The sequence below is a fragment of the Lampetra fluviatilis genome, chromosome 1, assembly GCF_964198595.1.
Source record: "Lampetra fluviatilis chromosome 1, kcLamFluv1.1, whole genome shotgun sequence".
NCBI lineage: Eukaryota > Metazoa > Chordata > Hyperoartia > Petromyzontiformes > Petromyzontidae > Lampetra > Lampetra fluviatilis.
This window is the reverse complement of record NC_136275.1, coordinates 17,112,488-17,128,493: the sequence shown is the minus strand read 5'-3', so window position 1 is coordinate 17,128,493 and position 16,006 is coordinate 17,112,488. Positions and strand designations below refer to the sequence as shown.

The following is a 16,006-nucleotide window of genomic DNA, read 5'->3' as shown; positions in this document are numbered from 1 at the left end:
AAGTCCTATTTGTGCTTTTACAATACACTGTGACCTCACCGCTCAAAGTGCAACGCCGCTCGCTATTCGGTATAAGGAAGCCATTCTCGGAAACCACACAGGGACCAGCCCAACAGAGCCAGCGGTGTGTATATGTTGTGCATGCTCGTGTATTATTATTTTCCACTCGTGTTTCTCTTCTCGATCAACACTCCTCGAAGACCCTTTCCACGTGAGCTGTGTTTTTTGCCTCTCTCTTTTGCTCGCCGTGGACCCCGTGTTGGCTGGGCAGGAGCCGGTGCCCTTTCTTCACCCAGCTGCTCGTGTGCGCTGGAGCGTGCGAGTCACCCTCTGCCGTGCCGTGGCACCGGTTTATTAATGCCGTGCAAGGCTGCGATGGGCAGGCACTCAAACAAGGAAGTTCTCAGTTCCTGTCTGTTTTAAATATAAGTTTTGAAACAACATATTTCAGTAACTTCGTTTCGAAAGAAGTTCACGGTACGGCGACAAACCAGCAGCTTTCGTGCGTCAAAAAAGACATCGTCTCCATGTTATTGTTTGGGCGTTTAATTTCTGCTCAAGTAATTAATTGGCCATGGATGGTGTCCAGGGCCAAGTGAATTGTGTAATGGTGTTGTGACTGTACGCGACCTGCTGTACAAACTGCTTTGGGCTATTTTAAGGTGTGCCAATGTTTGGGAATTTTACATTGACAGTTTGGCTTACCGTGCGGTCATGTCATGTAGACGTTGTGTTTCTGTGTAATTGGGAAACATTTTCGTTTCCAGGGAAATGTTGAAAAGTGTGCAATTCTCCTTTTTCTCCTCTCCCTTGCAGCTGTGAACGGAGGCCGCTTGGTCCATTGGCCACAACCTCCGTCTAATGCTGTCCCGTACGAGAAGTTGGTATTGCGTTCGTTGCAGTATTTTCTTTCCAATTTACTCCAAAATCTTCAGTCTAGCAACCTTAAATCCACATTCAGTCCACACATTTTCAGTAGGCATCCTTTGCATTTGTAGCCTTTAACTATCGTCATTGCTTTTGGTGAAAGTCTGTTAAATGTCAACTGCATAGGATGTCGCCGTTGTGCTGCATCGCAGCTCTCTCTTGATGTACCGTGCGATGTTAAAAATGATGTCCGATGTTTCGCGACACATGCTGGGAGCTTCTTTAAGAAATGAACACTCTCCCAACACGTGAAGTGAAAACATCGGACTCCCTACCGAACATACGGTTCAAATTCATCGCAGAGCTGTCAAAAGTCTGTTTGATGGCATCCTTGTGTGGAATGACCCCACTATTATAATGTCAGTTTAACACGAAGGCTTTCGCGACAAATATCATCCAAAATACAGGTTTTTTTGGGTTAGATCGTGTAGCAAGGGGTTTGTCACGTAAACAGAACATGCCAATTCGGTACTAGTACAGCACAACGGTGTGTTGGAGAGCGAATCCACAACGTTTACGAGTACGACGTTTCACAGTATTGTTTAAATGAATGCCTATACAGGTCACCATACGTCAATGGGGATTACCTGTGAACAGACAATAACAGGCGCTGTGATTTTAGTGCACGTAAACGACAGGAGGTGCAAGAACAATGTACATGCATAATGTACGTTTATTACCATTTCCATAACCAAAACGGCAATGGATAACCCATAGTCATTTTCATGCATTCATTACTCCCTCCCCTCCTCCCACTTCGTTTGTAATTACTGGCGAAAAGTCGTACTCAGATTGTAAACGTTGTGGATTTGCTATCCAACACACCGCTGTGCTGTACTAATAAGGAATTGGCATATTCTGTTTACGTGACAAACCTTACTAATTGGGTGTGTCAGGTGGTGGCGGGTTTAACGACACATTTTTATTGATGCGATCTAACCCAAAAAACCTACATTATGTATTATAATGCCACTCTTCGCCAGATTGATTTTATTTCACAATTTAAATGCTTATATGGCCAGCTACACTGTGAACTAGGTCACAAACACGTAGTTATTTCTCTATTTCAGCTATCGCTTTAATAATTAAATTCAGCATTAACCCTCTCTTGCTCATTCTTGACTAATTATGTAAGGAGACTTTAACGCGTTTGTTGCAGGTAGAAGCTCCCACTCGCTGAAGCCATGGGCCAGAAGAGGACCAACGTCTCGTTGAGGCACCAGATGTCCTCGAGCCTTCGGGGTCGCCAGCTGACCCCCCAACCAGCCTCGACCAGAAGGGCCCTGCAGTTCAAGCTGGTTCTGCTGGGGCGCGAGCAGGTGGGCAAGTCGAGCCTGGTGGTGCGCTACGTCCTGGACCAGTTCACCGACAATCTCCAGAGCACCATTGGTGGTGAGTGCTGGCCGTGTGAATTCAGCGCATGTGTTTGTGTGTTGTGGGTTGCTGTGGAGATGGAGTCTGCCTCAATGGCCCGCGATCACAAATCCCTATTTAACTCCATCAAAAAAGTAACCTGCAGCGCCACACCTATTACCATCATTAGGGGGGGGAAATGGCGATCCAATCTCCGACCCCCAGGAACAGGTTTGCAGATTTGCTGAGCATTTCTGTGAAGTCCTGGGGGAGGGGAAATCCCTCGATATGGGAAACATCGTGGGACAAAGTGGGGATGACCCTGCGGAGGCTGCGGTGCCCCAAATATTTGAAAAAGTTACCCCCTGTGAGTGACTGGCTGAGGTGCCATCTGTTGAGGAAGTACTGAAGGCGATTCAGAGTCTGAGACCAGGAAAGGCACCGGGCAGAGATGATCTCCCAAGCGAAATACTGAGGGAGGGTGGCGTTTGTGCACAGACTGCCCTACATGACATCATAACAACAGCCTGGACGAGTTCCACAGGACTGGAAGGATGCCCTGGTGGTCCCCCTCTTTAAGAAGGGGGACCGCACATACTGTAACAACTACAGGGGCATCTCACTCCTCAGTGTGTCGGGAAAGGTCCTAGCAATAATTATTCAACATCGCCATGCTAGGCACGCTGAGGAAAGGCTTGCGGAGTCTCAATGTGGTTTCAGGAAAGGGCGGTCCTGCACGGATGCCATATTATCTGTCCGTCTGCTACAGCAGAGGTGTAGAGAATTCCAACAAGACCTACATCTCTGCTTTATTGACCTGGTCAAGGCCTATGATACCATCAGTAGGCCTGGGCTCTGGGTTGTTCTTCGTGCTTTCAGAGTCCCTGACCCTCTGCTCACGATCATTAAGGACTTTCATGAGCGGGCCCAGGTAAAACTACGTGGCCGGGAGTCGGAGCCATTCGCTGTACACCTTGGGGTGCGACAGGGATGTCCTCTTGCTCCCACATTATTTAACATCTATTTTGACCACGTCGTTCGTGAGGCCTTCAATAGCTGTACCGGAGGCATTTCCATCTGGTACAGATATAATTGGAGGCTGAGCGATGCCCGGGTGCGATCAAGGGATGGCTCCCTATTGCTCAACCATGTTATGTATTGGAGGCGCTGCTGCTAAACCTGGAGCTTACCACTAAGAGGTGGGGCCTTACCATCAGCCCCACCAAAACTAAGCACCTGCCAGGGTATTTTGTACCATTGGACACTCTACCCCCACAACTCCCAATTGGTGATGGCGCAGTTGTGGAGAGAGTGTAGAGATTCCCATATCTGGGCAGTGTGCTTATGACCGGCTCTGGTTTAACAGCAGAGGTCTCACTCCGAATCATTCGAGCGGCATTATCTTTTCATCGGTTGCTTAACGCTGTGAGGAAGCTACCTGGTCTGTCGTTCCGCACAAAGCTTCAGGTCTTCTCGGCCACAGTCATTCCCTCCCTTCTCTACGCTTGCGAAACGTGGACCCCCCTAATGGAACATCTTCGCCAGTTAGAAACATTTAGGCTGGCCTGCCTACGATCCATCCTGGGTTTAACCAGGCTGGATTGTGTGAGGAGCTCACAAATTCTTGAAAGATCTGGACAAAGTCCCATCGGTGAGCTCCTCCGGCAGGCAAGGCTGCGTTAGCTAGGCCATGTAGCCCGCATGCCACGTCACCGCATGCCTAAACAGCTTTTGTTCGGCCGGATCGAAGGGGCTAAACAGGCGCGGCACGGGCTAGTGAAGAGATGGAGTGATGTGGTACAGGAGGATGTGGAGCTGAGTGGACTTGCCGATGACTGGTACCAGTGGCGTCAAGATCGGCCTCTGTGGAGGAGGCTTGTGAAGGACGCTACTGGGCAGTTGGAGGCAGTCGCCCTCCAACAACAACGGAGGGCGGAGAAGCGACGCTCACAACAACGAGCGGAGCGCCGGGTGGCTAACGCACAGCAAGTTGGCACACTAGGGGCACAGGTGGTGCATCAGCCAATCATCTCAGTCAGTCGACCCGTGGCACCATCTGGGTCTGCCCCATGACCTCCTGCCAGCGGGCGTTCGACACTTCACGTGGCCTCAAGGTGCACATAGCCTGGCACAAGCATCGTGGTGATGTCACTGCCACTTAGTGGCGAATGGCGGTTGTTATTGTGTTGTGGGAGCGGTAGTGCAATGATTAGCGCATTGCGCTAGGAAACCGGCAACCCAAGTTCTATTCCCGCTTATGGCCAACACCAGTGACGATTATCTGAATCGGTCCTGGGCCTCATTTAAATCGACTGGGCCTCAAATGAGTACCTGATGCAATGTGTAAACATTGCCACTGTAGAGACAAAGGCAGTTGGGTGTGGTGCTGGCTACCCACCCCTCGTGTGCAATGCTAGCCTTCATAGGTGCTTGCTAACCCCACTTGCCTCAACAGTCTGTCAAGGCTATATGGGGGATATTTGTCTTTGTATCCCACCGAATCCACATTTTATGTTGAGCAATACCATAACAGTTATTGCACTGCACGATGAATTCAGCAACCCGAGTTTGTTTCCGGCCAATGACAAGGAGAGGAAGAAGAATAACAGCATGTATAGTACAGCTTTTCATCATAAAATATGAAGGCGCTTTACATCAATGACAATGGGGGTGGGGGGGAGAAGTGGCTTCTTGAAAGAGGAATAATGTTAAGCAGGACTTGAAGGTGCCAGCCAAACCAGACTCCCAAGGCTAAGATCAGTTGTGATTATCTGAACTAATCCTGGATATTCCCCAAGGCTGAGTTAGCCTTTGATGAGTGACTGGTTCGGTGCTTATACATCAGTTGGGGAGACAAAGGCGCCCAGTCGTGGTGCTCGAAGGCAGTGGTGGCACAGGCCTGTAATACTGCGGAGGTGAGGTTTGGCAGATCACACAAATGTCGAGAAACTCCGTTTCTGTGGGTATCAAGGTTGCCATGCCCTGGCGTGCTAGGAGATGGCAGTTCAAACAGTTGATTCATATATTTCCAGCTGTACGAGTATAGAGTGTTGCCCCACTAGTACGCATGGGTGTCCTTCCATATGTACGAACGCTTAATGTCTGAAAACATGAATATATAGAGGACTGCAGAGCTTGGCAGTTATTGGTACCGGCTCACCATCCGGCTGCTGACTTCCTGCTTGTCTATGGTTGCTCGCGCCTTTGCGTCATTCTCTTTCTTATAGAGTAAACGAAAATGGTGCATGTTTTAAGTCTAAATGTTGCTAGATAATAGCACTGGCACCAAAAGTGTGCTTTGGCTTTACGGGGGATCTTTGTATTTCTATACATGTACACCCGTGTTTATGAATGCAGTATGAATGTTGGCGAACCTGCTTGCAGAGCTGTTATATCAACAGAGGTCATTGAAGTAAAATCCGGTTTAGACATAAATTGCCACTAATGTTAGCTGTGGCTTGGAATAAAACTAGGTTAATAGCCCAGAACGCTAATCACAGTGCAACTGCTCCTCGCGATTAAATAAATAGGACCTTCAATTTGCAGTTCTGGTTAAGGACTGCCGTTAGACATGACCACTAATGCAATACTGTACTAGACTATGCATTTTTATATCATGATGTATCTGAGTTTATACCGTGTGTGTAATGAAGTGAAAGTGTTTGGAAATGAGATGGCAAAAAAATTGTCACATCCAAACTAAAGTATGTGTATAGACAGTGCGGGTGTGGAGACAGTGCGTGGGTGGAGACAGTGCGGGTGCAAGAAAAGTACGTGGCCTAGTGGTCACGAGGGGTAATTACAGGGGTGGACATTAACAGAGAGCGAGTTGTGAGAAGGGGGGGAACCATCTGGGAAGTTCGGGAACGGGCTAGAGAGTTCGAGAAAGGGGGCGTGGCCGGGGGTGGAGTGGGAATAAAAGTAGGCGAGAGTCGAGGTTCGGGACTGCCGTGGGATCGGGGTCGACTGTCTTCATGCCGTCGCTGTCTTCATACCGTCGCTGTCTTCAGACCGTCGCTGTCATCAGGCCGTCGCTGTCTTCGCATCGTCGCTACTTGCATGCCATCCCTGGCCCAAGTTATCTGTGCGTTATCCCTGTCCAAGCTATCAGTGTGTCATCCCTGACCAAGTTATCTGCGTGAAGCGCCCTAAATAATAAATAAAGAAACCTCTACAGTGCAAGTTGTCCGAGAGTCACTACATATGTAAGAATGTTTAAGATAAATAGACTAATTGTAATTTACAGCTCTTTGTCAAGACACAATTGGATGAAAGCATAACTCGCATGCATTATCGGTCATGGGGGATTCTTTCACCATTGTTTGTATGTATGTATGTTGAACTTCTTTGCACCGTAGGTAGCCAACCATGCTAATCGACTGGTTCAGATATTACTCGCCACAGATGCCAGCCATAGCCAGTATTCGATCTTTCGCCACCCAGTTCATAGCACAGTGTGTAAACTACTACACCACTACCCACACCCAAAAAGCCTAACATACATATATCGCACTTTGTCAATCCACTGCTAGATTAGGGCCAACCCACACCATGCGGGTCGTTAGGGTTTTTTGACCATACTTCACCACCAGGGGCAGTTTCTTCATTAGGGCGATTGGGCGACGCACCACCAATGTCATTCAACCACAGAGTCACGCTAGCCGTCACTGTGCCTCTGGATATAGTCCAATCAGCGTCATGCTACGTTCTGTGGAGTACCGCCTCTTTTTGGGCGATTTCCCTCCAGCTGAGAATCGCCCCGAGTGGTCCCATAGACTTACATTCAAAGATGTTTTTTTTCGAACGGGGGCGCTGCAATGCATTCTCTATGGCTTCCGGGAGGGCTCGCCCTAACGTGCTTACGTCATCATACGTGCTTACGTCATCATACGTAAGCACGTTTCATCCAACAATATAATTTGTCGCCACCTAGTGGAATCTTTAATAAAAGAAACTTGAGTGGTTTGTTTTAATAGTGAGTATAGAAACAAACAAGATGTATTGTAAGAGTCACTTTATTTTTCATTAATATTAAAGAAGTGAAGTTGCCTTTACATGCTTAAGCTGTTAATTTATCCATTGCATGGGTGGACCTTATCCTTATCACTCTGTAATAACAGCTATAGTGGGGCCGGCGTGATCACGGCATGTCATCAGGGGTGATTGGCCCAGCCATTGGGGCCCCAGCTAATGGGGATCCGGATAAGAGGCGTGATCCCGGGAGTGACAGGGAACCATCGAGAACGGTCGAGATTGCCCATGGAGGATTGGCTGGGGGGACCACGTGACGAAGGGATTAAGAGGGAGGAGAGAGGGATGATCGAGAGGAGACGGGGAACTGAACGGGGTGAGAGCCACGCGCGAACGGGGCTCCGGGTGCCACGTGCGCGGTGGGAGTTGTGGGAGTCTGCCGCTCTCCGTTGTCTGCCAGCAACGGAGCGTGTGGGAACAAGTGTACCGTGAAGTGAAAATAAAGAAGACCGATTCCGAATCCGTCTCCGGAGAATTATTACAAATCATCCAGACATTTGCCCCCCCTGAGAGATTTTGCAGGAGCCGCCACTGTTCACCACCCTGATCAGTGTGGGTAGGTTGGTGTGGGGGGAGCACAGACGTGAGAGCATAAAAGCACAGTACGAAAAAATATGCTTCTGCAATGTTTTCTGCTATCTACCATACAAAACCCTGCAGTTTCATCACCAAGGAGATAACTGGTTTGTTGACTGACAGGTCACGCATTAATGGGGTGAAATGTGAGTGCTCCCACCTTATCCAATAAACCAAAATACCCTCTGGAGGGGCTCTCTAGAGCTCCCTCTGGTGGGAGGCCCGTCTCCCAGCAGTGGCACGAGCGAGCATTCTCATGGGCTACACTTTAACCATCATAGATAACCGTATTTATCACTTAAAAGTTAAATGACACTGAGGATCGACGTCCACCTCCTCCACTTCCCCCTCCTCCTCTTCGGCCGCCTCTCGCCGGGCCCCCGCCAATCGGGTGATCGGCCCCCCCGCGCCAACGCCCTCTGTGAGGGACATATCTGAACGGCTGACTTACTACAGCCGAGGTTATCCTTGGCGGTATGAATATGCACACTCCCCCCCCCCCCCCGTGGATAAGCCATAATTCGCTGTGCAAACAGAGGTTAATGCTAGCGTAAAAGGAATGGCGGGGATAGGACTATGGGGCACGCCTCACCATTAACGCTATTTCTACTGTGTAAGTGCTGCGTAAAGCGCGCTGTGTAAACACGCACGCGAGCGCAAGCACGCGCAAACGACGGCGGCCGTATATCCTGCAGTACACGCGCCTCACGCGCACGCTCAAATCACTCACACCACCCCCACGCTGCAGTTCTGCGCTCGCGCTCACGCCGGGCACACCGTCTCTTCACTCAGACGTGCCACACACAGATCACAGACGCTACGCCGAGGTTCTGCCCCACACACACAGAAATCACGCTACACCGATATTCTGTAACTAGAGTGTATTAATGGCGCCAATACGCATTACCCGGAGGAGGAATATTTCGCGAGGAGAGCCTAGCGTAACTCTGCCCATGAACCCAGTTACTCAAACGTCCTACCACGTATCTTGAAACTAGACTCGCGGCGTCACACGGACGCTGAGAGAGTCGGAGAGAGAAGGACGAGAGAAGACTTGCCCATTCACTGTCTCGCAGGAGCACTCGCTGGCATCACATGGATGCTGTGAGTGGCTTGAAGAGGCAGGACGGCTGACAGGGAGTGGGTCGTGACGGCCCGGAGGTTTTAGACAACTGCCCCAATCGTCCCGGGGCTCCGACCTTTATACTCTCTCTGCCGCTCCGCCCACCCATTGTTCTCCCGTGCCCAGTAGTTCGCGTCTTAGGGTCTGCTCTTTATGCCTAATATTCCACCCTCCATCTTCCCCCCAATGTTGTGTAACTCAATGCGTTTGGCCCAGGGAACCTTTTCTTTTTGCGCCCGTACAATTTTAAGCCAATTTAGGGGCACCGCAATGTAACCTGTCCTGTGGGGGTCGGCCAATCTCCTGGCACCGGGAAACCGTGGGACTCTCCCCCTAGGGGCCCTTCGGATTAAAACCCGATGTGCCAGGCAACCCCTGCCAGGACACTACGTGGGTGCGCTGCGTGCGGGTATGTGTTAAGTGCGGGGGCCGGGAGGGAGTCGCTGCGCTTGCGGAGTTGCTCTGCGGTCGTGGCACCACAATACCATTGCCTTTTCCCCCATATTATAAATGCCATTAATTGTTTTATGTTTATAAATATAAAAATGCAAACGTTGTCAGTGGTTGTGTCCTCTCGTACACGGCATGGCAGCCGCCTTCCAGAGCCAGACGGTGTGTCTGGACTCAGCCCTCGTGAAGTTCGAGATCTGGGACACAGCCGGGCAGGAGAAGTACCACTGCCTGACGCCCATGTACTACCGCGGTGCACAGGCAGCCATCATTGTCTACGACATCACGGACGAGGTGAGTGTCCGCCTCTGGGGGGCATAGCTATCGTCGTGGTGATGCCGGGCGCTTGTGTGATGGTTGTCACAGCCTGCCTGGGTGGGCGGGGGGGTTAACCGCCCCTGCTTAAAGGCTCAATCTTCCCATCTAAATTCGAAGTCAAAGACAATTTCGGTGCAATGTTGAACACCAGCAATAGTTTTTTTTCTTCAGCCTTTCCTCATGTACAGAGGAGGCAAGGGACAGACAAGAATGCATAATAAGACAATAGCAGATCAGATCGATACCCATTCTGTTTAATTATAATTATGGGCGACGGGTGGCCAGTGCCAACAGGGCTTAACCCCCTCGAATCTATTAATATTGTTGCATTCAAACACAGCGAATACTGCAAAACCTCTGGAGGCCAGACTTGGTGAGACAGCACAAGATCATCAGCAGGAGAGCACGTGGCAGGCTGACACAAATGGTGAACGTCATGGACCAGCGATATCAGATCGTGCTCATTAAAAAACTAATGTGAAAGAGGAATGTTAAAGTTACATTTTCATGAATTATGGAGGAGATAAAAAAAGGAGTGGAATGACAAAATATGTATTTAATTATTAATAATTTAGATTATTCAGATGGTAGAGTGCCCAATGGTGTAGTTATTGAGCATGCAGGCAGTACAACTTTACCGAAGCCCACGGGTGGGCCAGAGAGGCCCAGACACGGGGCTACAACGAAAGGGGAAATTGGACGAGGAGGCCCCAATTGTATGTATGTTTGTTGAACTTCTTTAGCACCGTGCATCGCCAACCGTGCTAATCAGAGGTACGGGAAAACGTTATTCCTTACCCCGGGGTCAATTACTACACCAGGATCAATTACGCCACTGAGAATGGTGTAAAATGAGTTGTCCAATACATCCGGTGGGTGGTTCTTCAAAGATGATACCATTTTGATGAGGATAGATGTCAAGGTAGACTTATATTGTACCCATTTTAATATCCATACTTGAACTATCAAACTCACGTATCACTTTATCACCCTCCCCCTCCTTTTCACCTCTCACACCACCCTCTCTCCTCCCTTATACCCCACCGTGTATCATTCCAACGCCTCACTTCTCTGAACCAACTCTCCTCCTTAATAGGCATCGTACTGCTGCACCAATAATGATGCTTCAACTTCTTGGCTCATGCTGTGTTTATGTATTGGAATGAAAAACGCTTATTTTTATGAAAATGTATGCTCGCAGCTCGCGAATACTTTGGACTTGACCAATTCGAGCTTGGATAGTGCTTGAATGAGTAACCACCATACATAGTTTGTAAATATAGCTTGCAGGCCTATGTAGCAACATCCATTGTTGCACCGTACTTTGATGCTCCCACATCTATGCTCCCTATCTTTACCAGCCATCACTGACCAGTGTGGTGAAGTATGTTCAAATAACCTCTGACGACCAGCATGGCGTAGGGAGGCCCTCATCCAGCAATGGATTCGGGGGGGAGGGGCAGGGTCGGTGGAAGTATGGTTCCACGCATGTTGCCGATGCTGCAGGAATCTTTCTCGAGGGCCAAGGTGTGGGTGACGGAGCTCAAGAAGCAGGTGAACACGGCGGTGGTGATTGCTCTGACCGGGAACAAGACCGACCTGCATCTGCAGAGGCGAGTGCCGTGTGAGGTGGGTTCTATTTGTGGGGGAGGCGGTGGTGCCGTGGACTGACTGACTCTCCAACATAATTGGGGGGGGGGGAGGGGAAGCATGGGAGAAAAGGATGGGGATATGCAATGCAATGTGGATTTACATAGTGACGAAATGCAACCGCAAATAAAGTCACTGTACACAAAACAGTGGGCATGTTTACTTCTTATACAGTTACAAAGTAATATAGTCAGTCATAGCCAGAGCAACAAAGGAAAGTCTTGAGTCTACACTTGAACAGGGGCAGGTAGTGAACAGCACAGATGACCGGGGGAAAGGGAGCTTTATGGGGGGCGGGTGGGGAATAAATGTGGGGGTATAGCCAGGAATGAGGCAAAGTTGACACTGCACATTTTATAGGGAAAATAAGGACCATACCCACGATGTGGATGAACCAAAGTCAGCGGGAATGGACACAATTACAGCTCTATTGACGTGTTAAGGGCGTGGGCTCAATTCCTTGGCTCGGATCACAAGCGTTTTTTTTTGGAAATACTGTTTTCAACCGACGTAAACTATAGTACATTATTTAATGTGTTATGATGAATTATACCTGAATCAGTCTTGGGCCCGCCCTTCACCAACCCACACTAACCAGCGTGGTGAAGTATGGTCAAACAACCCCCATTGACTGACACGTTGTGGGGAGGCCTTAATCCGGCAGTGAATGGACAAATACTTGACTTTTTTGTATCGATAGTACACTTTTCATGTGTCTTATAATGCCGTATGCTTTAACAATAGATGTCATTTTAATAATGTATATTTTTATTGTTTAAATTAAGTCAATATGTTCTAGATTTGAAGTTTTCGTGACTGCAAGAATCCATACTCCTTGGTTTTTATTTCAGCAACTGTCTTCGCTGTGTTTATACTCTTAGGTTTTTTCGGTAAAGTCACGTAAAAAAAACCTAAGAGTATGAATCCTTGCAGTCACGAAAGCTTCAAATCTAGAATTCGCTGTGTTGTCCCCACCTGATGACGGACGCTTGTGTTGCTCCCGAAACGTCGTGATTTAATTTAGTTGTTTTTTCATTATGATTTTTACCTACGTGACTTTACCGAATAAAACCAAGGAGTAAGTCAATGTGCTTCATCCTCCTTTATAATGTAGATGGGGTGTGAAATCACGCGCATTGCCCCCCCCCCCCCCCTAACTTCTCGTCTTGCCAAGTGTGGAGGCACAATAGCAGATTCAGAATCTTTAGACTGGAGGAAACCGATGAGCTCTCTTTGCCTATTGTTCTGCTGGTCGCCTGGCTGCCTCATCCATTGCCCGTCGTGTCGCCCCTCTCAGGACGCCAAGACTTACGCGAAAGAGAACAGACTCATGTTTTTTGAGACGTCAGCCAAGACAGGAAACAACGTAGAGGAGGTCTTCCTTACTTTAGGTGAGTACTTGGAGCTGACGTGCCACAAACTGGCTATGGAGTCATGGTATTAGTTTGTGTTTGTTTCATTCAATGTCTGTGGAATCGGTAGATCTGCTGAGACGATGTTGAGGCCAGGTGTTGTGTAAAGACTGCGTGATGGATGCAGACAGGGTGATTCTGTGGAGGATGTCGGTCTTGCAGCGACCTGCTCTTCGGCTGGCTTGCAACCAAACACAATTGTTGGCGCCAATTGTCGTCTCGGTCCCAGGTGGACCAACTCTCAATGTACCCGTGTCATTTACCTGTTGACAGCAGTGCAATGCTTGTGAAGATGTGAATCTGAGACATTGGATTTGACAATAAGATGAGTGTCTGTATTTTGAATGAGGATGAGCAGCAGTGTGAGAGCAATTCACTTTTAATTGACATGCTTGGTGTCTTGTGAGCTCGCATTATTTATGTTCTCCCGTAGCCAAGAAGCTGGCGGAGAACAGCGAGGGGACGGTCGTGAAAGCGCGAGCCGAGACCATTTGCATCGACCACCCTCCAGAGGGGGAGAACACGAGGAAGGCCTGTTGCGTATGAAGACGAAGCATTATCTGTTCCGCTTTGTACGTGGAACGCTGTACTTATACATTATCATTGTAAGACTCGTCTGGTATGCGCTGTCAGAATGTTTAGTAAGAATGCTATACAGCTCGCGATTTCTGTGGGGTGTTGTTGCTTTGCGGCTCGTACAGCCTCGAAACTCATGTGGCCAACACTGTGGGTGAATCTGGATGGACGAGTTCAGTTTTTCTTGTTGGCCCAGCCCTTAGAATACCCGTAACCCCTTCACAAAACCGGATGTTGATACAGGATCATCATTTACGGTTTCCAAAGGGTTGACGCATTTCGTCTTGACATAGAAAGCATAAATACAATTATCTGTAGAACAGGAAATTCCTCACAGATGCCTTTATAAAAAAAAGTGGTTGGAAAACATTAACATTAAAATAATACCATTCTAGCAGAACATATTTTTTTTTATTAACAGTGAAGTTCTTAATTACACAGATCAAGTCTTTGTTAACCACAGCTTAAAACATTTTTTCAGACAAAATGCATTTGTGCCAACATGGACATGTAAAATAGACTAATGGTAGGACTTGACACTGGCAGTTTGCACATACCAGCACCAGGTTCATGCTGGGCATTACCAAAGTTCTGTGACTTATCAAGTGGAGTTAAAAACGTACGCTAAATCTGCATTGCCCACAAGGGTATAGTGCTGTGCAATGGTGGTGCTGATCCATTGGGGGCCGAAATCAGAACGTTTCCCCTCCCCCGCTTTAGATTTCTAAAGTTCGTGGGATGACATAAGAGATATAGACAGGAGTTATAGATGTAGTGAAATTAGATAATTGTTGACAAAAATACGTCTCAGAAGAAAAATAGATGAGACCGATGCAGTGAAATGAGATATGTCCAAACTCCAGGTGGTGGTGGCTTTACAGGTTTGTAATCCAGCAGTGGAGGCAAAGGTTGATGGATCACACACAAATGTTGTGAAACTCCCGATAGGCGTTGAGGTGCCAAAACCCTGGCCAGCAGAAGGCCGTACAACAAGTGGTCTAACCTCCATCTGTGTAATGTCGTAGGTCTCTTCTTCTTCTCGAGGCTTGTGTGTGTGTGGCGTGTATCGCGCACACACTCAGTCGGAGACGAGGTAGTCGCAGGAGGCACCGTCCTTTTCTTTTATTGTGTTTACGCCACCAACTTCGGCCCCCTCTCTCACGACCACGCTGCCGTACAACCCGGCCCAGAGACGACCCTGTCCGCGTTGCACCGACGGCGTCGACCGAGACAGCCAACGACTGTCCAGTCGCGCAATGATCGTGCGACGACAACAGCGACGAAGAGACGAGTCCACTTCCAGAACCGACAGCCCAGGGCTCTCACTCTCCGCTGCTTTTATTCCCCTTGGCGCGGCTTAGCTCCGCCCTAGCCACGCCTCCCTTCTCGAACCCGCCACAGGGTTCCAGGGGCCTCTCCACGAGATCTACCGTGACCCTTGACCCAGTTCCTCCGCCCTGCCGACACACACACCGTGTATATGTTCAACGGCGTGTGCGCCAGAGGTCGCAAACGGGTTTTGATTCCTTACCCGTACCCGGCCGCACCAGGGTCGCAAACGGGTACCCGTACCTTACCCGATACCCGGCTACCCGTACCCGGCCGGGTATCGGGTAGGGTACCCGATTGCGACCTCTGGGATGAAGCCATGTTGCAGGCGCGGGTGGGTTGATTCTAGGAACTGGAATTGTGAAGAGTCAAGACGTTGGCAAATGAGTGACAAACGGTTACTCACCAGTGGACTCACGGCCTACCCGTACCCGGCCGCACCAGGGTCGCAAATGGGTACCCGTACCCAGTCGGGTACGGGTAGCCGGGTATCGGGTAGGGTACGGGTATCGGGTACCCGGTTGCGACCTCTGGTGTGCGCTAAGTGACCACCTGCAGTTGCAGCTGCTGTACAACAATCAGCGCCGAGTCACTACATCTGTATGGAGATCAGTGTTGCCCACTCGCGTGCTTGGTTTTTATTCGGGTGCTTCGGTTTCCCCCCACACATAAAAACACTCACGGATTGGGTGACGATATCTTAAAATAAAAAGCGAATGCAGGACATCTGATAAATCTTAGGACTCAGGCTCTCCTGGATAAATTATTATTACGAGACAAAGATGGCGCAATACGAGATAAAATACAAGGATATAACTCGTCGACATTCGGTTCACCCATAATTTTTCATGAATTGTGGGTCCCCTTGAGCTTTTTGGGGTTATACCCTTTTTGTTTGCTTGTACTTAGCTCCACCCAGTGGTGAGTGAACCTATTGGTTTTACAAGTGCAATAACAATGAATGTCAAGACTTTGGATTGGGTAGGTCATTGGTTCACTGGCGAGAACGTAAACGTTACCCAGGGTTTTAATTTAAGAACATTGCTACCGGAGCAATAACAATTTGATACCACGTTCTACTCCACAATTTAGTTTTAATTTACAACCCTTTGGGAATGAAAATTTACCATACTGTACTGAATTTCACCCATTTTAATACAGCAATGTAACATTGTTTGAAGTTCAAACTGCAGAATTTAGTCGAACATTCGATTTGTTTATGCATTATACTTTACAGTATTCTATAGATACTACTATACCT

At 48.6% G+C, this 16,006-nt stretch overlaps 1 protein-coding gene across 1 annotated transcript; it reads left to right on the top strand.

The window, feature by feature from the left end:
* The first annotated feature begins 82 nt into the window (after positions 1-82).
* Positions 83-15,234, top strand: LOC144936010 (ras-related protein Rab-5C-like). Its single transcript, XM_078862863.1, has 7 exons — positions 83-124; positions 817-884; positions 2,087-2,319; positions 9,603-9,754; positions 11,285-11,407; positions 12,726-12,819; positions 13,274-15,234. The coding sequence occupies exons 3-7, from the start codon at positions 2,112-2,114 to the stop codon at positions 13,384-13,386; spliced, it is 690 nt and encodes a 229-aa protein (XP_078718989.1). The 5' UTR covers positions 83-124; positions 817-884; positions 2,087-2,111; the 3' UTR covers positions 13,387-15,234.
* Positions 15,235-16,006: the final 772 nt, after the last annotated feature.

Bases quoted from the DNA above. Each gene is read 5' to 3' on its own strand.
- LOC144936010 (XM_078862863.1), top strand. From the start codon at position 2,112: ATGGGCCAGAAGAGGACCAACGTCTCGTTGAGGCACCAGATGTCCTCG. The intron at 2,320-9,602 runs GTGAGTGCTGGC...ACGGCATGGCAG, and splicing joins TCTCCAGAGCACCATTGGTG to CCGCCTTCCAGAGCCAGACG. The intron at 11,408-12,725 runs GTGGGTTCTATT...CGCCCCTCTCAG, and splicing joins AGAGGCGAGTGCCGTGTGAG to GACGCCAAGACTTACGCGAA.